General features: G+C 54.6%; 1 protein-coding gene across 2 annotated transcripts in view; it reads left to right on the plus strand.

The window, feature by feature from the left end:
• Nucleotides 1-488: 488 nt before the first annotated feature.
• The window catches only part of SLC28A1 (solute carrier family 28 member 1), a 54,061-nt gene continuing 35,348 nt past the window's right edge, over nucleotides 489-19,201 (plus strand). For both annotated transcript variants that reach the window (XM_057303804.1, XM_026510527.4), the window contains exons 1-8: nucleotides 489-643; nucleotides 1,411-1,519; nucleotides 2,367-2,455; nucleotides 3,698-3,789; nucleotides 7,677-7,860; nucleotides 13,400-13,541; nucleotides 14,142-14,255; nucleotides 15,120-15,197. In XM_057303804.1, the coding sequence (XP_057159787.1) occupies nucleotides 1,427-1,519; nucleotides 2,367-2,455; nucleotides 3,698-3,789; nucleotides 7,677-7,860; nucleotides 13,400-13,541; nucleotides 14,142-14,255; nucleotides 15,120-15,197 (792 nt within the window). In that variant the 5' untranslated portion in view covers nucleotides 489-643; nucleotides 1,411-1,426. The remainder of the gene's footprint in view (nucleotides 644-1,410; nucleotides 1,520-2,366; nucleotides 2,456-3,697; nucleotides 3,790-7,676; nucleotides 7,861-13,399; nucleotides 13,542-14,141; nucleotides 14,256-15,119; nucleotides 15,198-19,201) is intronic.

Raw genomic sequence — 19,201 nt, forward strand, 5'->3', positions numbered from 1 at the left:
CACGTATTGCGTGGAGCACTGGGTGCTACATGCAAACAATGAATCATGAACACTACATCAAAAACTAGGGATGTACTATATGGTGACTAAGATAATAATAAAGAAGATCTGGCCATATTAAAAATTTTAATCTTTTTTTTAAAAAAAGAGGAAAGCTAATGTGCGTGATCCTTGAGCCTGGGTAACCTCGAGGGCCAGTGAAGGAGGGCACGGTGGGAGGATGGGCTGGGGCGGGGGCGAACATAGAGTGAGAATAGTCAAGACAGGCTTCCTGGAAGACGTGGGCCCATGTGGGAGCAGGGGAGAGTAGAGAGGAGGGCATCTCAGAGGAGTCAGGCAGATGAAGTTCGGAGGCAGGAGCCCGAGGGCCAGGCCCAGAGTGGGACCTGCTGGCTCTGGTTTCCCTTTTCCCTGAGAGAGGCTGGGTTCCCTGCCCCCCCCCCCCCCCCCGCGGCCCTGGGCTCTGGAGAGGGCGCTGGACAGAGCTGGGTGGAAGGCCCACCTCCTCGGGCTCTGGACTCCGCCCGGAAGTCGCACTGAAGAGAGAAGACGGGCCAAAGTGCAGACAGGTGAAAATCATTTTGTCCCCGTGGAAATACGCGCTTCTGCCCATCCCCGAGAGTGACTTGTTCACCACAAATATGTGAGTAGGACGGGGGTCCTGCCTCTCCCTGTGCAGCTGTGTGTCTCTGTGTGTCACAGGCAGCTAGGCATTCCTGGGCTCTGCCTGCATGTGTACTTGCACACGGCTCCCAGCTCGCGTGTGCTCCGTGTGTATGTGCCTCTGAACGTGTGAGCTTAACCAGGCTGGTCGGTGTTTGGATGGAGTAGGGTGATCTCGAGGGGAAGAAACAGGAGTGGGGAGAGATGGGGTCTTAGCTCGGGCTCTTACGAGATGAGTTAAGCCCATGAACTTCAGCAGCTGGCTCTCAGAATTGAAAAGTCCAGCAGTAGGACTGGTTTCAGGTCTAGTTGGATCCAGGGACTGAAGAGTTTTGGGGATATTATTTTTCCATCTTTCAGAGATGGGACAGTATAATACAGTGAAGATATCACTTAGTGGCAATGGCTTTAACCTGCTGTGGGAGTGATGAAGTCTAGAGTCTCTTTTACGTAATTCCTTCCTTGCCTTCCCTGCGAGGTGGGCAGAATTTGCTGTTTCTGCTGGCCTCCCAGATTTGCAAGGACTTGTGTCCCATGGGTTCAGAAGTGAGTGCAGGAAGGGGCACCTTCCTCTGTGGCCCCAGGCACAGGGAGGGTGGATCTCCCGGAAGATCAAAGCTGCCCCCCCACCCCGTGTCTGGTCTCCGCTTCCAGCCCTCTCCCAGCCTCCTCCCTTCTCTGGGCCCTGCACCCGGGGTCCTGCATCGACTTCTGCTTTCAGCTTTGGGCCCCGCCTTTGTCTTTCAGCTGGAAGGTCACGCACATGGAAAACACACCAAAACGAAGACAGTCTATCTCACTCACATCTGTGGCCAATGGTCTGGAGAACATGGGGGCTGAGCTCTTGGAAAGCCTGGTCTGTCCCCGGCCCCCTCCCCATTTTGGCCCCCTGGTGGGAGGGCCCTTTGTTCACCATCTTCCTTCACCCTCCTACCTCTTTGTGTGAAAAGTTAGCCCCCCCCCACCTCCCCCAAAATGTATCAATGTATTGTATTGGCCTCCTCAACCCACAGCAGCCCCTTTGTTTCGCTCATGAGTGCCAGGAGCACCTGCCCTAGTCTGAAAGGCCTGAAGGGACGTTTGAGCTGTGATCTAAAAACCAAGGAAAGAAGGTGGGGTGGGGGTGGATCTCTGGGGAGGCCTCAGCCTTTAAGGAGCTGGCCATCTTGTCCTTGCTCTGGAATGGCCAAGTAGAGGCCCACCGCCCAGAACTTTGGAGCCGAATATGACACCCTTTTCCCTTCCAACCTCCCTTGACGAAGCCCCTCCCCCCACCCCGTCAGCACACAACCCCAGGGTGTGCTTTTCACACTGTAATCTGCAAGAATAACCTCCCTACCCACGAAACACAACTCCATAGACAAATGGAGGGCAAATGGTGTCCTGGGGTCATACCCCAAGGTGGCCCCGCCTGCAGCTTCCCCAACCAACCACCGCTGAGGCCCCAGGGTCCCTTCTGCAGGCAGACCCTGAGCTCCCTGAGGCAGGATGTGTCTAGCACCGAGTCCAGCACACAGTAGGCACTCAATGTGTGCTTTGCAGAATTTAATGAAGTTGTCCTCTAATGACTTCCTGTGCAAAAGCCCAGCCCCCACCCCAGCCCACTCCCGAAGTGCCCATGGGCACACAGGTGGCAGCCAGGGTCTCTCTCCGCTCTCACTTGGGGCAGGAGGCACACTCTGGTCACTCTCTGGTGGCTTTAGGAGGAAGGCCGGACCCCTGGCAACGTCTCAAGCCCTGCAGAGGCCAGGGACAGTTGGACCGAGTCCAGACCGGAGCCCTTCTCACGATGGTAGGTGGTCTCCGGGAGGGACGTGGCTTGGCCTGGGGAGGAGGTCACCGTGGGGAGCAGGGACAGGAACCTGGCCTCCTGACGATAGAGAGGGGGCTCCTGGAACCTTTGTCAAAGCGAGGAACGAATGTGCTTTAGGCAACAAGTGAGCACTGTGGCTGCTGCCTTGGGGGTGAGCAGGCCAGAGGCTCCCGACCTGCCTCGAAGCAGCCAGAATGAGATCCCCCCCGCAGGAACCTCAGTATATACTGTGGGGCTGTTCTGACTGCAGCTGGATGGTGCCCCGAGCCAGCCTGACCCCCCCTCAACCTCCCCATCTGCCTTCTACCCTACTCAGTCTCTGGGGCACTTCAGGGAACCTCGAGGCTTGGTTTGAAAACCCCTGGACTGGGCCGGTCCCCTCACTTCCCACGGGGAGGCTGAAGCCCCCGAGAGGAAGAGACCGGCCCTGGTCACACGGGCAGCAAGTCCGAGCCTAGAACTCGGTCTCTCGATGCCCAAACTTGTTGGTGTCCCCGCTGGCCAGATCTACAGCTGAGGAGAGCACGAAGAGGAAGGGCGGTGGAGGGGAGGGAATCCATCTGTCTGCCTCGGGTGGGAAGTTGGGGAAGAAGGCCTCCCTTAGGGGGCAGGAGGTGGGGACAGGGAGGGGACAGGCGTCCTTAAAACAGCCGCTGGTGGCTGAAGTGAGCACCTCCTCCATGCTCAGCCTGTGGGGCCCCAGAGGCCCTCCCAGTGCCCGCCCTTCCTCCCGGGATAGACAGGGGCCGGATGACCGGGCGAGAGCCCGCATTTGCACTGGGCCACGAAGGGGGGGGCTGGTGGGGGCTGCGGGCACGGAGCGGGCTGTTCACTTGCTGGGAGGCCTGCCGACTCAGGTGGTGAGCCTGCGTCCCCGGGGAAGAAGGCAGAGCAGGGAGCCTCTCCACCTGGCTCCGGACACAGGTGCAAACGGGACGGCGGGCGCACTCTGGCAGGTGGTCATCGCGGTTACCGCCCTCCCAGGCCCGAGGGCCACGTGATCAGGAGGGCGGCGCAGCTGCATCTGAGGGCAAGGCGTGGAGGGCCTGAGCCGTGCCTCGGTTTGCTCCGGATGGGGGTTGCCCCAGTCCTGTGATGTCAAGGCCGGCGCCTGGCTTGCCCCATGTCCCCACTTCACTGGGGATGTACCCGATGGCTTTTACCTGAGTTGCTGACAGCAGGAGTCTGGGGCACTCGTGGACTGTCCGGTCCTCTCCCCAGGAGGAACCTGCGGCCAGCCCTGAGGGCCCGACGCTTCTGCCAGGAGCACACACGGCTGTTTCGATGGGTCTGCGCCGGCCTACTCTGCACGGGTGAGCCCGGGGCCCAGCCCCACCGGGGAGACAGCCATTCCCTCCCCAGCCCCCCAGCCACCTCCACCCCAGCTTCCCATGTCTCAGGGCATCCACTTATCCAACAATTCAACAAGCGACTCAGGGCCAGTTCCGCGCTGGAAGCTGGGACATCAGAAGGAAGCCAGATCAGGTCTTATTCCCAAGGTTGTCTCTGATCAGTAAGGGAGACGGGAGCTAGTATTTCCACATGATGCAGCAAACCATCTAGGAACACCAGGAAAGGATGGGAGTGATCAGGGAGGACTTCCAGGAGGAGGTGACATTCAGGCCTCCCAGGTGGAACAGGAGCCAGCCAGGTGAAGCAGCAGGACAATAAGGGCTGAGAAGGCGCTCCATGCAGGACCCCAGGAGCGAAGGTGAAACCCGGCACGGTGCGGGCAGGCAGCTCAGGAGCTTGAGTGTTACCCCAGAGCCAGAGAGAGCCCCTGAGGGATTTAACAGGCAAGCTTGGGGGCTGATCCACACTGTGGAAGCCTGGGAGAGGCAGGCAGGGATGACGAGGAGATGGTGAGGACAGCAGAGTGCATGGGGACAGAGAGACCCTCAGGAAACTTCTCCAGCAAACGTGGGAGCCCAGTGAGTGTGCAGGATGGACACCCCAGAATCCAGGGTGCCTCAGGGTTCTGCTCAGGCAGCTCAGTGCATTATGATGCCTCCACGGCCAGGGAGCATGGGAGGAGGCGGCCTTGGCGGGGAGAGGGACGGCCAACTGTTTGGGACAGGGTGCTAGAGCCTACAGCCAGGCCATGGAGGAGGGGAGGGAGCTTCCCGGGGATGCCTGGAGAATGAATAGGAAAGTGGATGACCACAGTCTGGGGACCAGCCCCACAGAGGGCGTTGGTTGGCTGAGGAAGCCTCAGAGCCGAGGGCGTGTGTGTGTGTGTGTGTGTGTGTGTGTGTGTATGTGGGGGGGGCGGAGAGGGAGCGGGAGACGAGCTCCTCCCTGGGAAGGGGAGCAGCGGAACAGGGGCAGAGCACCGCTGGGGGATTTAGCGCCAAGCGGGTCACTAGGTGCGGCGGGGGGAGGGGCTGCATTGGAGTGAATGGGAGGTGAGGCAGTGTAGACAGCAAGTGTAGACAGCTCTTTGGAAGGATTTTTTAGGAGGACAGGCAGGAATATTAACAAGGAGGGTTAATATTGTCAAGGAGGGTAAACAGTGTCAAGGGGTGTGTAGGTGACAGAAGACTCTAGAACCGTGTGTGTGAGCTGAGGTGGGGGCTGGGGGTAGAGAAAGAAGGGGAAGGACGAGGAGACAGATGGCAGGCGGAGGGCAGCCCCTAGGCCCAGGGAAGGAGGGCAAGGGGCCCAGGGGGAGGGGCAGGTCACCTCGTCCTGCAGGTAGGAGATGGAGAAGGTGTGGGTGCAGAGACCCCCAACTCAGGGGGCCGGACAGGGAGAGGACTCGCCGCGCCATGATGCCAGTGGCCCGGGTCTCCATGTTGAAAGTGAAAGCAGGGCTGTCTGCTGAGAGGGGCTGGCTCACGGCCCCTCAAAGCTTCCTCCTAGAGATGTCTGAGACAGGGAAGGCTTCCTCTGGCGGGATCTGAGCCCAGGCCTTCTCGGTCCCCTTGGCTTCCACCCTCACTCAGACTCAGATTGGTTCCTCCTGAAGAAATGACTGAAGTAGCAGCACCTGGCTGGCTCAGTCAGCAGAGCACCCAGCTCTTGATTTCGGCTCAGGCCATGATCCCAGGTCGTGAGATCGAGCCCCGCGTGGGGCTCCGTGCTCACTAGGGAGTCTGCTTGAGATTCTCTCTCTCCCTCTCTCTCTGCCCTTCCCCCGCCCTGATAAATAAATCTTTAAAAAAAAGAAAGATGATTGAAGATCATGAAAACGCCCTATCTCATCCTATCTCGCCTTTGTCTTGGCTGTCAGTAAATTATGCTTTACAGTGGCCAGTCTCGATTTTCTCCATGTCTGTGTGACCTTGCTTTCCTCCGGCTGTTTGAGAACTGCACTGTATTGTGTCTTTTATGGTGCGGCCCTTCCCGCACTTTCTGGGAGTAGGTGTGGTAGAGAAATGAAGCTCATGGCGTGCCTGAGCCGTGGCCATGGTGTCCTTCCCTCAGGTGGGCTTTCTCTGTGGGTGCAAAGATGGCCCTGGCCGCTGACCCACAGAGGGCCTTGGGGTCCCCAGTCTCAGAAAAGACCCATATTTCTGGCCAGGTCGCTGGAGGTCTTTGGGTCACGTGGCCCTCGGGGGCCCCCACTGCTGAAGTGGGCCGGACCCCAGAGGACCGCATGGGCTCAGCACGGGAGCAGGAACACACGTCTCTCCATGCCCGTCCGGGGACTTGTCCACCCTGCGTCCTCTCCCGCACAGCCCGCCAGTCCCCCGAGTCACTGGCCCTGAGACAGACCCTGGTAGGACTTTTAGCTCGATTCCCTGCCGTAGTGAGTCACCCGGCTCCACTGGCCTCGGGTGCCTCGGCTCTGAATGGGGATCCGCACAGAGCCGGCTGTGGGAGGTTACAAGCCGTAACCACCCCCTGCCGCCCCTCCCCCAGCCCCGGGACCCTGCACCTGCGTCCCTGGCCCCGCCCTGCGGACCACACCTGCGTGCCCCTCGGTGACACCTGTGCAGGTCAGAGGCCCGGCCGCAACCTTCAGTGTGAGAGGAAGGGAGCTCGCTTTCCTCGAGCTTGACTCCTGTTCGGTTTCAATTTCGTCATCCCAGCCGCGGGAGTCCTCTCTTAACTTCTGTCAGTGTGGAATATGCCTTCACCCCTTTCCCCAGGAGTCCCCGGGGGGCGGATCCCTACCAGCCCTCAGCTGTGTACTGACCTGCCCATTTCTACGGCTGGTGCTGGGTCCTCTGCCCTTGCAGGCAGCCGTGGCGACGCCCCGTCTCTGTCGGGGGCCTGGTCTGGTCTCCTTCCCCTCTCCTCCTCTGAGCTGCTCACAGAGATCAGCTTTGGTGATCTTTGGTGCCTGCTCTGCTGTGCAGAACTTCGGAAACCTTCTACGGCTCTGCCTGCCCAGGCTGCACGGGCGCTGCTCTCTCTGAAATCTCACGGCCTCTGTCGGGCAGGGCTCCTGGGTTCCCAGGGTCAGAGCCCTTTTCCCAGGACCCACCTGGTCCTCTAACTAGTCTGTCCTCCAGCTGGTCTGTCCTCCAACTAGCTTTTCCTCTAACCAGTGTCCTCACGTAGGCTGTCTTCCAGCTGGTGTCCTCTAACTGGTCTGGCAGCACAGCGGGTAGGGTAGGACTTACACTTGCTCATAACCTTGCAGCCCACATTTTTACCCAGTGGAAGAGCTGTAAGTCCTTTCCATTCTTCAACGGCCCTGGCTTCTGAAGTTCATAAGGCAGGAGAGACAATTCCCCCTTTGCTATCCACTGTCCTATTCCTTTCTTGAGGCAGAACACAGGTTGGCTTAGCTGCTCGAAGAGGAGAGGAGCAAGCAGGGAGAAGGAAATTCTAGGAAGAAAATGGTCCGTATTTCCAGAGTAGGATCCTGGCACATGCGAGTGAACTCCTTCCTGGAGTGACTGACCTGACCGTCTCCATCAGCCATGAAACCTCGTGTGGTCTGGAACAGAGCAGGCCCTCCGCTGATGCTTGGAGCCTCACTCCGTCTGGCCCCCTCCTTTCACACCCTCATCCTTCACAGCCGGTCAGCGCGTTCACGGTGTGCAAAGCCCCTCCACACACCTTCCTCGGTTATTCCAGACCAGCCCTGCAGCACAGCAGGAATGATTGTCCCCAATTCCAGATGAGGCAGCTGAGGCTCAGAGGTCCTCCGTGCCCTGGGTGGGACAAGGTGCAGCTGGGGGGGCAAGGGGGCAGGCCCGTGTCATTGTCATTGACCCCTCTCTGTTTCATTCTTACCCACTCCCAGCCTTCGCGGCCTTCCTGCTGATGGCCAGCCTCCTGGATTTCCAGAGGGCCCTGGCACTGTTCGTCCTCACCTGTGTGGGCCTCACCGTCCTCGCCCACAGCCTGCTGAAGAGGCTGCTGGGGCCCAGACTGCTGAGGTGCGTCGAGCCTCTGGGGCATTACCGCCTGGGCCTCTGGTTTGAGAGGTGAGTGAGCTCACAGCCCCAGGCGGGGTGGGCGGGCCGTTGGATGAGACTTCTGAGTCCGCTCCGGGGTCACCACCAGGCCTGGGTGAGGAGAGCCTCAATCCTTGCCCCACCAGGGGGTTCCCGGGCAATGGGGCACCCTCTGCTCTGCTTGCCTCACGGGAACCCCGGGGCAGGTGTGGCTGGGTGGCTTCCGTGGCCACAGCCATCTCTGTGGTGGTTTGCCGGTTCCCGGCTGGTCCTCGGCCCCAATGACAATAGGTGACTGTGATCTGAGAGCAGGACTCAACAGTTTCCTAAGCTCAAGGTTCCAGCCCATCCAAACAGGGAGGGCCCGTGTCAGAGCCTCCTGTCGGGTCACCTGGGGCGTGAGAGACAGACAGCTGCAGAGACCACCCCTGGAGTCAGAGTCAGCAGGCTGCGTTAGCGTCCAGGTATCCATGAATTTAGTGAACCCCAGGGGATTCTCATTCAGCCAGCCGTGTTCCTGGACAATAGTTTGGGATCCCCTGGTTTTCAAACTGGGTTCCTTAGAGGTCTGGAAACCTTGGAGGTACCACATAGGGCGGGAGAGAGAGATTAGAGGGGGGGGACATCAGACCTTCCTCCTCAAATCCCCATCTCAACCAGGAAGCTCTATTTTATCGGTTTTATAAACTGAAGTTTGCAAAAAATGAAAATAAAAATAAATAGCTGGAAACAAAGATTTCTGTAGCTTAAAAAAAATCTGAAGACCCGCAATCTAGTTGAGGACTCCATTTTGTTAATAAAGAAACTGGTGCTCAAGGATAGCCAGGGACTAAGCTGGGGGCACCACAGCAAAGGGATTTGACGGGCCTATGGAGGAGCACATTTTTCAACTTATGTATAAATAAATGTATAATAAATAATTCATAATGATAATTTATAATTTTAAATTTAAAATTAATAAATTACATGAACTTTGAGCAAATTTTTAAAAATTTATAATCTGTAAGAATTAAAATAAATTTATAAATAGATTTTTTTTTACAACTGGACTTTTATTAAACTAGTACAGTATTAACTCTAAATACATTGCAATAATGTAAAGATGCACATTGTAATCCCTGGAGCAGCCTAAAAAACTAAAAAAACACAAAAGGCTGTGGCTTTTATAGTAATAAAAGAATTAATAGATTTGTAAAAGGATTTATTTTTACAATCATCTATTTGTGACAGATCATTGATACTGGCTCTCCATGTGAGGTATCAATATAAGGTTTCCTTTAAAAAATATATGCAGATTAATTACACTTTATGAAAGGTAAAAACTTTTTGATTCAAAGGATACCATCAAGAAGGTAAAAAGACAACCCACAGAATGGGAGAAAATATTTGCAAATTATGTATCTGATAAAGGACTTGTATCTAGAATTACAACTCAACAATAAAAAGACAACCCAATTGAAGAATGAGAGAAGGATTTGAATAGACATGTCTCCAAAGATATAAATAGCCAGTAATCACATGAAAATATGCTTAACCTCATCAGCCCTCATAAAAAGGCAAATCAAAACCACATGAGATACCACCTCACATTTTCTAGGGTGATAACAAAAAAGACAGATGATAACAAGTGTTGGCCCAGATGTGGAGGACTTGGACCCCTCGCCCGCTGCTGGTAGAGATGTGAAATGGCACACCTGCTTTAGAAAACAGTTTGTTCCAGGGGCGCCTGGGTGGCTCAGTTGGTTAAAACAGCTGCCTTCGGCTGGGGTCATGATCCCAGGGTCCTGGGATCGAGCCTCATGTCAGGCTTCCTGCTCGGTGGGGAGTCTGCTTCTTCCTCTCCCCCTGTCCCTCCCCCTGCTCATGTGTGCTCTTTCTCTCTCTCTCCCCCCACTTTCTCTCTCTCATAAATAAATAAAATTAAAAAAAAAAAGAAAACAGTTCCTCAAAATATGCATGGAGTTATATGGAATTACCATACAAAACATTTCCAATCCTAGGTATATACCTAAGAGAAAAAAAAACATCTGTTCAAAAACGTTTACACAAATGTTTATGGCAACATTATAATACCCAAAAGGTGGAAACAACCCGTGTCTATCAACTGCTAAGTGAATAAGTCCAGTATGTATATCCATATAACGGAATATCATTGGTCACAAAAAGAAAAGCTACAGGCTATAATAATGATGAAGCTTGAAAACGTTATGCTAAGTGAAAGAAACCGGTCATGAAGAACCATTTATATGAGATGTCCAAATTGGCAAATCTATAGACACAGACAGTAGGTTAGTGATTGACTAAGGTTGGGGGAGTGGATGGAAAGATTGGGGGTAATGGCTAGAGGTGCTAGGTTATTCTTTGGGCTGATGAAAATATTCTAAAATTGATTTGAGTGATGTTCACACAACTCTGAATATACTGAGGACGATTACACTGTATACTTTATTTTTTTGAAAAGGTTTTTAAAATTTATTAGAGAGAGAGACAAAGCACAAGCAGGGGGAGTGGCAGGCAGAGGGTGAGGGAGAAGCAGACTCCCCGCTGAGCAGGGAGCCTGACTGGAGCTCGATCCCAGGACCCTGGGATCATGACCTGAGCCAAAGGCAGATGCTTAACTGACTCAGCCACCCAGGCGCCCCATACTTTAAATGGGCAAGTTGTATGGTATGTGAATTTTGTCTTGATTTAAAAAGCATATGTATTTGGTGTTGGCTTCCAGTCAAGATGGAGTAACAGAGACCACTTGAAACAACTAAAGAACTGGAAGAAATATATGAAACCATAGCTCTTAAAATATTGGACATCAGGCAGCAGAAGACAGTGACCCTGGAGAAAAAGGAAATAAAGGAGAGGAGCCTTATGATCGCCCCCTTTCTGCATTGAGAGAGTTTCCAGGCCACAGTGAAGGGAAAGGGAACCGAGGTGGGCCAGCAGATTTCCTGGGTTGAGGATACAGAGCTGGGAAGCCAGGGAAGCCAAGGTGGTGAGAGTTCACAATGCAGAGTATGAGAGAAGACAGTGGCACAGAGAGAAGACTGCAGAAATCCACAGAAAGTCCTCTTTGAGGATGCAGCTGAGTTCTGATCAGTGAATGCATATGAGAAAACCATCCAAGGCCTAGGAAAGACCCACCCGAAAGTATTAGAGGGAACAGTGCCTGGAAGTCACACAGGGCCGGAAATAGTGTTTATTCTCAACAGTCAGGGTGGAAACTTCATAATTCCACAGGGCGTCATTTAGAGTACTAAAGATCTTGGATCAATAAGTAGGGGAAAATTAACCATAGAATAAACCCTGCTCAGGCTCTTTCCAAAAAGTCTTAAAACTTGAGCGAGTCAAACAGAACATCAGTTGACCGTGCCACAGCTCTAAGTGGGTGCACGTACCGGAAGTCTCCAGAGGAGAAAGAGGGGAGAGAAAAGTTACTTGAAGAAACTGTGTCCAAAAAATTCCAAATTTGATGAAGATTATAAACCCAAAGAAATTCCAGGAACCCCCGGCACAAGAAACAAGACGAAAACCACACCAAAGCACAACATAATCAAATTGCTTAAAACTGGTGATAAAACAGAAAATTCTAAAAACAGAGAAGAAAACATGTGCAGAGGAACAAAGATACGGATGACGGCAGATTTCTTCTCAAAAACAATACACATGAAAAAGCAATGGAACAGTAAAAACGAAATGTGTCAATCTAGAGTTCTTGATCAGAGAACCATCCTTTCAAAAAGGAGAAATAGGACTTTTTTAGGGGCGCCTGGGTGGTGCAGTCGTTAAGCGTCTGCCTTCGGCTCAGGGCGTGATCCCAGCGTTCTGGGATCGAGCCCCACATCAGGCTCCTCCGCTATGAGCCTGCTTCTTCCTCTCCCACTCCCCCTGCTTGTGTTCCCTCTCTCGCTGGCTGTCTCTGTCAACTAAATAAATAAAATCTTAAAAAAAAAAAAAAAAGAAATAGGACTTTTTTAGATATACAAAAGCCGAAAGAAGTTTTCAGACATAAAAAGTAGACCTGTGCTACAAGAAATGTTGAAGGAAATTCTTCAAACAGGTAACAGAGGGCAATCTAGATCTCTACAAAAGAGTGGAGAGCACTGAAATGACAACTACAAAAAATAACTATTTTTATTATTTAAATCCCTTTCAAAAGTAATCAACTTATAAAGCAAGAATAACTGTATTAGAGGATTTATATTACATATAGAAGTAAAGAGCAAGGGTTGGGAGGGAAGCAATGAAATTATATTGCTCTAAGGTTTTTATACGGACAGGAAGTGGTATCATATCACTTAAAGGTAGACTGTGATAAGTTAAAGATGCATGTTGTAAATGCTAAAGCAACCACTAAAATAACATGGCAGGGATTATAGCTAACAAGTTAAAAGAGAGTGAGTACACTTCAATGTATTCGATTTATTATACGCCAATCGTACCTCTACAAAGCCATTAAAAACAAATGACAACAAAAACCCAGCCCAAAGTATACACTTGTTATTTTGTCTTATTTATTTTATTTTAAGTAGTCTCCACACCTAATGTGGGGCTTGAACTCATGACCCTGAGGTTAAGAGTTGCATGCTCTACGGACTGAGCCAGCCAGGTGCCCCTGTGCTTAAATTTTTATAAAGTGAATTAACATCGGGAGAAATAGTGAGGCAAGCGGCACAGAGACAGGGCGGGAACTGTGCATGTGGACCGGGGGTGTTAGGTGCTTGGAAACACGGGCGGAGGTAAGCAGTGAGCTCTGGACGTGGCCTATGTGAGCTCTGGCCCCGGGTCCGCCTCTTACCAGCTGGTGGCCGTGCACGGAGCTAGTTAAGAGGATAGACTTGCTGTCCGGGTGCCGGGTTAAAATCTCACATCTGCTACTATTCAAATGGGTGGCTGTGGGCAAGTCATTTAAACTCACTGTGCCTCAGTTTCTTCACCTCTAAAATGGGCGGTGGCCATGCGTCTCTCAGCATCTGGCGTAGTTCCTGATATTTGATAGGTGCTCAGTGAACATCAGCTGTTATCGGTTGTTCCGAGTGAGTTGATGACCGGGTCAGGGGCAGACCTCGAACACGCGATGCCCAGCCCTCCTGGACAAGCCAACTCCAGCCCAGGGAGGGCAGCACGGCTCTGAAGGTTGCTTCCAGGCCTCGATCCCAGGCGCTTGGTGCACCCGCCCGGACTGACATTATTGCTTCTGGAGAGCAGAGCCCATGGTGCCAACTGCGGCGTCCTGGGCCACACGGGCCCCCCTCACCCTGGCCTGGTCAGAGGCTGGGCTGAGCATCAGTGCAGCTGAGGGAGCCCCTGCCCCTTGATGGAGCCGTGCGCTCGGCGCCGTGCAAGGCTCAGTGCACGCATTCTGCTCTTTAGCCCTCTCAGCAGCCTGGAGACGTGCGGGTCTTTCTCATTTTCCCGAAGAGGGCACAAGCCTCAGAGAGGCTGGGTGGTCTGTGCGAGGTCACATGGCTCTCTCTCCTCCCACCAGCCCCGAGCACCCTTTCCTGGGGGCCCTGGGTGCTATTGTGTGGGGGTGGGGAGATGCTGAGAATGGTGGCTTTCTGCCTCTCCCCTGCAGGGCTCTGGCTCTCTCTGCCTTCCTGGGCTTGGTCTCATGGTTGGTTCTGGACACCTCCCGGCAACCTGAGCAGCTGGTGTCCTTTGCAGGAATCTGCGTGCTCGTTAGCCTCCTCTTTGCCTGCTCAAAGCATCACCGCTCAGTGAGTGCTTAGTGGTCAACCACCCCCTGAAGCCAGGACCCCTCCCTGTTTCACAGTGTGGCCAACGTCCCCCCACAGCCTCCAGCCAAGACTCCCAGAGATTCTCACGCACACCTGAGTTTGGGGATCGCTGCTAAGGAGTCATTAAATGCTGAGAGGCAGCGGCAACCCTCCACTGGGCATGTGGGCATCGAGGGAGTGGGGTCAGGGCAGCTGGGAGCCCTGCCTGTGGAGGAGGGATGGGGGAGGATCCGGGCAGACGCCATAAGTCTGGCTCTGCCCACCCGGTGATGACCAGGACCGAGTGCCATGGCAGGTTGGAGGCTGTCGGGTCTTGCATGGGTCCTTAGACCGTGCCCCACCCCAGCACACTGCCCCAGGCCCGTGGCTGCTAAGAATGTGGCCTATTCTGACTCCAGGATAGAGGTGACCATTGGCAACAGGCCCAGAGTTCTGGCTGAGTCCGGTCTCCATCCTGCAGACAGACCAGATCTCCCATAGCCCATCAGTAGCACCGTGCTCTCTGGCCTCACCCCAAGCTGTCCCCTGCGGATCCCCCCAAGTTGCTGAGCTCACCAGGACCTTTCTATCTGGTGGCAGGTGTCCTGGAGGACTGTGTCCTGGGGCCTCGGACTACAGTTTGCGCTTGGACTCTTCGTCATCAGAACGGAACCGGGATTTATCGCATTCCAGTGGATGGGCAAGCAGATCCAGGTGCGCACATGGGGCCCAGTGGCCCATGGTGTCTTGAGTGGCCAGGAAATGGAGGAGAAGCCACTCTGTTGGGGGAAGGTGGGTGGTGAGGCCATAGGGAGCAATTGGGACCAGGACGGTGGGTGGGCCCTGGGTCCCAGACCCCGTGAGTAGAGGGGGGCTGGGTAGTGCGGCTGCTATACCCCTCAGGCCTGGGACCACCTGCCCCGACGGAGCCGTCCTTTCAGAGCCTATCTGATGTGGACAGGAGTCTCAGGACAGGAAGTTTCTTAGGGAACCCGGGGCACAAGTCATGTGGCCTTCGGCAGTCAGGAGTGATGTCGAACTTACAATAGTTAAAAGTGCTAAAAAGAATCCCAAATGATTTACTTAGGGTATGTGTGTGCTACCAATAACGTTCAGTTGATTGCGGTCGTATTTTTACATTCCATTGTTTATTGCAGTAAATACACACACCACGGAATTTACCATTTTCGCCATCTTTACGTGTCATGAAGCTCGTTCACATTGTTGTACAGCCATCATGAGTTCCTTTTTAAAGTATAAATCATCGGGGGTACATGGCCAATCCTCTCCGCACCCCGGTCCTGCGGTCTCAGGTTTGCATGCGCCATCTGAAGGGAGAGCACGGGCGGAGCCGAGGAAGCCCGTGTGTCCCGGCTCTGCCTCTTTATGGCTGTCCTCAAGGTCCCATCTCGGAGGACCTTTCCCTTCAAGTGTATAGGACCGGATGGCGGCCCGGGCTGCCGGACAGGCCGGTGAGGTCCCTCCAGCTCCCCCAGCCCGGCCTCCAGGCCCCGTTTCTCCCTCCTGGCTTCCCGGCCTCCCTCCAGGCATTTGCTTTGTTTTGTGTTTTGCTTTCAGATCTTCCTGAGCTACACGGATGCGGGCTCCAGCTTCGTGTTTGGGGAGGCGATGGTCAAGGGTGTCTTTGCCTTCCAGGTCAGCTCAACTCTTGGCCCATGAGGCCTTTCGCAGCCGCTGCCCGGTGCCCCCAGCTAGCTGGGAGTCTGGGCCAGCCGGGTGGGCCAGGCCCAGGTGGAGGGGAGGCTCTTGGGGGGAGCCGCGTCCCAGATGCTCAGGAAGCGGAAGCTTCAGGGGTGCCCAGTGGGGCCCCCACGGTGTGTTCACCCGCCGGTATGTTTTCCGTGCGTTTTGTAACATTTACACAGTAAGATATGTCTGTATTCTTTTCCTTAAAAATGAACTGCCAGATGCTGGAATTGCGTGAAGCTGAGGAAGAGAAGGGAGGGTAGGGGCATGGGGCCAGCCCCTGCTTTTGCCTCAGCTCCCACTATGATGCAGGGACCCGAGGCCTGGGAAGGACTCTTTCCAGGAAACCTGAGTCCCAAATGACTCTCGGGCTGCTTCTACTTCAAGGCCGTTCCGGGCCCCCTCTGCAGGAAGCCGGCCCTGATTATCCAGCTGTAAGCTAGGTCTCCCCACTCTGGACTCCCCTGGACCCACAGCCCCTCCCTCCCTCTCTCCTTCCCCCACTGCCAGCAGACTATTGTGTGTCTGCTGCAGTGCAAAACACTACAGAGGAAACCGATGTGTGATGGAAAGCCTCCAGGGCCTTGGTGTGTGCGGTGGAGCCCCGGGCCGGCCTCGACACGGGGCAGCCTGTGCTGAGTTTCCTGCTGCGGCCGCTCCCCTGGTCTGCCTGGGAATGTGCTTGTCTTTTTTCTTTCTCCAACTGGCTGCCCCAGCACCCATGGGCCTGCTTCCTCTGGCATGGCTCCCCTCTGCCCGCCTCACACCCGAGCTGTCGAAACACCCCGAAGCCCCCTCCAGGCTTAAGCTCCACTTGCCATGCCAGGTAGAGAGAGAGAGAGAGAGAGACTGAGACTGAGACTTTCTGTCCCCGTTCCTTGGCACCATGGATGGATCCCGTGCTGCCTACAGGGGTGCGCCCCAGACCACTGCCATCGGGGGCGGGGGCTGCTGTGCGGGATCCCACGTGTAGGTTCAGAGCTTTCTGCTTTCTATGACTCTGGCCATTGTTTCTAGAGCCTTCCTACCCCGCGTGGGGTGTTGGGCATGGGCTCAGCTCTGCACTTCTGGGCTGATGTGGAGCCAGGCGGTGAGTCTGGACATCTCCAGCTCTGCCTCCCCTGCCACTGACGCGCGGGGAGGTCGTCTGGGCGTCACAGCGTCCGTGTGTGCCAGCAACTCTCAGTGAAATGTCCACTGTAGCCAAGGCGTTCTAATAACATCAGTGCTGGGAGGAAAGAGGGAGGGGACCGGGATCCTGTCCTCTTGGGAGACTTACGTGCCCCGGGACAGGCTTGTCCATCATGTTTCCCGGAGACCAGTTCTGAGGGAGACCAGAGAGGGGAGATGGAGGGGGCAGCCTCCATCAGCCCCCTCCAAAGGTCCCCGAGCACCATTCCTGCAGGGCAAGGGAGGCCTGCTCCCTTCACAGTTGCATTTCCAAGTAGGGGCCTCCCAAGTTTCCAGGGAGAGGCAGCGGAGGCTGGCTGACTTCTTGTGTTCACCAGACAGACAGACAGCGGCCAGCATCCTCTCACTCTTGAAAACGCAAACATAACAACACTCTGCAGCTCGACCTCCCCAGGACGCAGGTTCCAGCACAGTTGGCACAACGGAAAGTGCCGGGGATCCATTTAGGGAGGGATTGCTTCAGCTGGGGCCAGTGGGGATGACGCCCCCGGAGGTGGTGTTTGACGCGGAGCTGCAGGATGGCCAGGACAGGAAAGGTCTGGAGGCGCAGACAGGCAGGAAGGGGAAGTTCATGCGGTCAGCGCTGAGGTGAGAACGTGCAGGTGTGTGTCAAGTACAGGGCGGAGGCCCCTCTGATGGCACGGAGGCTACTGGTAGGAAAGCATGGGCCAGGGCACAACCCAGACGTGTGGCGGGGCTGTACCTGGAAGGGTCCTAAAGGCCAGGCAGAGGCCTCTGGGCTTTGTCCCCAGGAAATGGGAGCTATTGAAGATTTTTGAGCAGGGAGGGACTTTTTTGGAGCTTTGGGATGGTTGTCATGTCAATAGTGGGTAGGAAGGGTTGTGGCCAGGATGCTTGGAGTAGAGGACTAGAGGAGGCTACCTTATCCCCACACAGTGACCTGGGGCCACCGGGCTGCCACGGTGCAGGAGAGAGGTCACCGCAGGGAACAGAGGCTGAGGGGGCCCTGCAGGAAGCATGTTACTTAGCTCCACGTGTTGTAGACGTGTTTGCATTTAGCTATTGGAGGGCACAGCCTGGGTCTTACTCATCCTTGTGTCCCTTTAGTGACCCTGAGCCCTGCAAAGCCCTGCCCAGTGCCTGGACACTGCTCTTTGCTGAGCAAATGGTGGTTCTCCTGTGCGTGCACGTGGACGTCCTCCGTGCCTGCCGGGAAGGTCTGGCTCTGTGAGCCACGGCTGTGGGTTGGGCTCCTCTCCCTGGCCGGGCCGCCGTTCCCATGACTGTGCGGTCCTGAGCAGCTTTCCCCTTGGCCCAAGACCAGGGCTGAACTCTTCTTTCTCCAAACCTCCCCAGCAGAGCCCAGAGCTTCCCGACCCTCTGGAGCCAGGAGCTACACATGGTCTTTGCAGCCAGCTCCCCAGCCACCAGAAACCATTTTGTCCCCCTCTAAACCCAAGACCTTGGTGGAGCAGAGAAGAAAAACACAGGGAGAAGGAAATCATAATAGCAGCCCCTAGGTGTGGAGCCAGAACCATGAGCCAGGCACTCACTTTGCCCTCCCAACGACCCACGGGGTGTGTGTGTGTGTGTGTGTGTGTGTGTGTGTGTGTGCTATCATTATCCTCTTTTTCACAGACGAGGATACTGAGGTTCAGAGTGGTTGTTACTTGCACAAAGTCACAAAGCTAGTGACTGCTGGGATTAACATTGGAACCCAGGTCCAAAGCTCTTGCTTATTAGCTTCTATGCCTTGATATCAAAGCACTTCCCTTGGTAGGCAGTGGTGACAAAGGGCCCAGATCTTAGATGTTTGTTTTTCCCTTGTTTGGAAGAAATGAGTATTCTTGAGGACTATTTGGTTGCAAGTGACAGAAACCCATTTAAAACTAGCTTTACAGGGAGGAGGACGGGGGGGCTGCTCTTGCCTCACGCACGGGAAGGCGAGGTAGAGCGGGAGCAGGCTGGACCCGGGGCAGTCAGGTTCACGGCCCTCAGCCCCACATTTGTGCTTACGCCAGGGCGTCGGCTTCATGCTTGCATACCAGATCTTCCCCTGGCCCCCAGCACCATCAGGGGCTCATTCTCACAGCACGTCCCCCCAAATGAGGGAAACTCTTCTCTGCCAGCCCAAGGTAGAAAATCCTGGGGCAGTCTTCAGATTGTTCTGCCTCGGGTCATGTGACCATTCCTGGACCAATCGCCAAGTCCAGGGCACGGAATACTACAGTTGCAACAACTGGGGTCTTGTGCTCCCACCCAAAGCCAGGGAGTCAGGTGTTCTGACTGAGTGGACGCCGCCCTGAGAAGCTCATCCCGGCAAGGAGCGTTGCCCAGGAGCAGCGGTACAGTCCCTCCACGATAGGAAACAAGGCAGGCAGCTCCCTACAGGACCTGTGATTAGCTACACTTTCAGGGTTCCCTTGTGTTCCAAGGGAGCGTTTGTGGTCTAGTACGGGAGCAGGGCCCAGGTGACAGCTAGCATCCTGCCTGGGAGGAACAGCAATGGTACTGACCCTTTGATCTACGGTCCCTCTCAGTCATAACATGGGGACACATTTGGGAGTCTAGGCTGCACTTCCTGACCAGGGTGCTTGGCTCCTGACTTAGTGGTAAGTGAGAGAAACACAACTCAAATGGACTTAAGCCAAAAAACGAAACAAAACAGAACCAAAAACTCAAGATTAATTTCTATGAGAAATCCAGGGGCCTCGGATCCTACTGGATCCAGGTACAGACCATCACCGGGGATCCACCTGGCCTATGTCCTGGTTCTGTGTTCTTGGTGTTGGCTTTAGACT

Source organism: Ursus arctos, unplaced genomic scaffold (genome assembly GCF_023065955.2).
Source record: "Ursus arctos isolate Adak ecotype North America unplaced genomic scaffold, UrsArc2.0 scaffold_28, whole genome shotgun sequence".
Classification (NCBI taxonomy): domain Eukaryota; kingdom Metazoa; phylum Chordata; class Mammalia; order Carnivora; family Ursidae; genus Ursus; species Ursus arctos.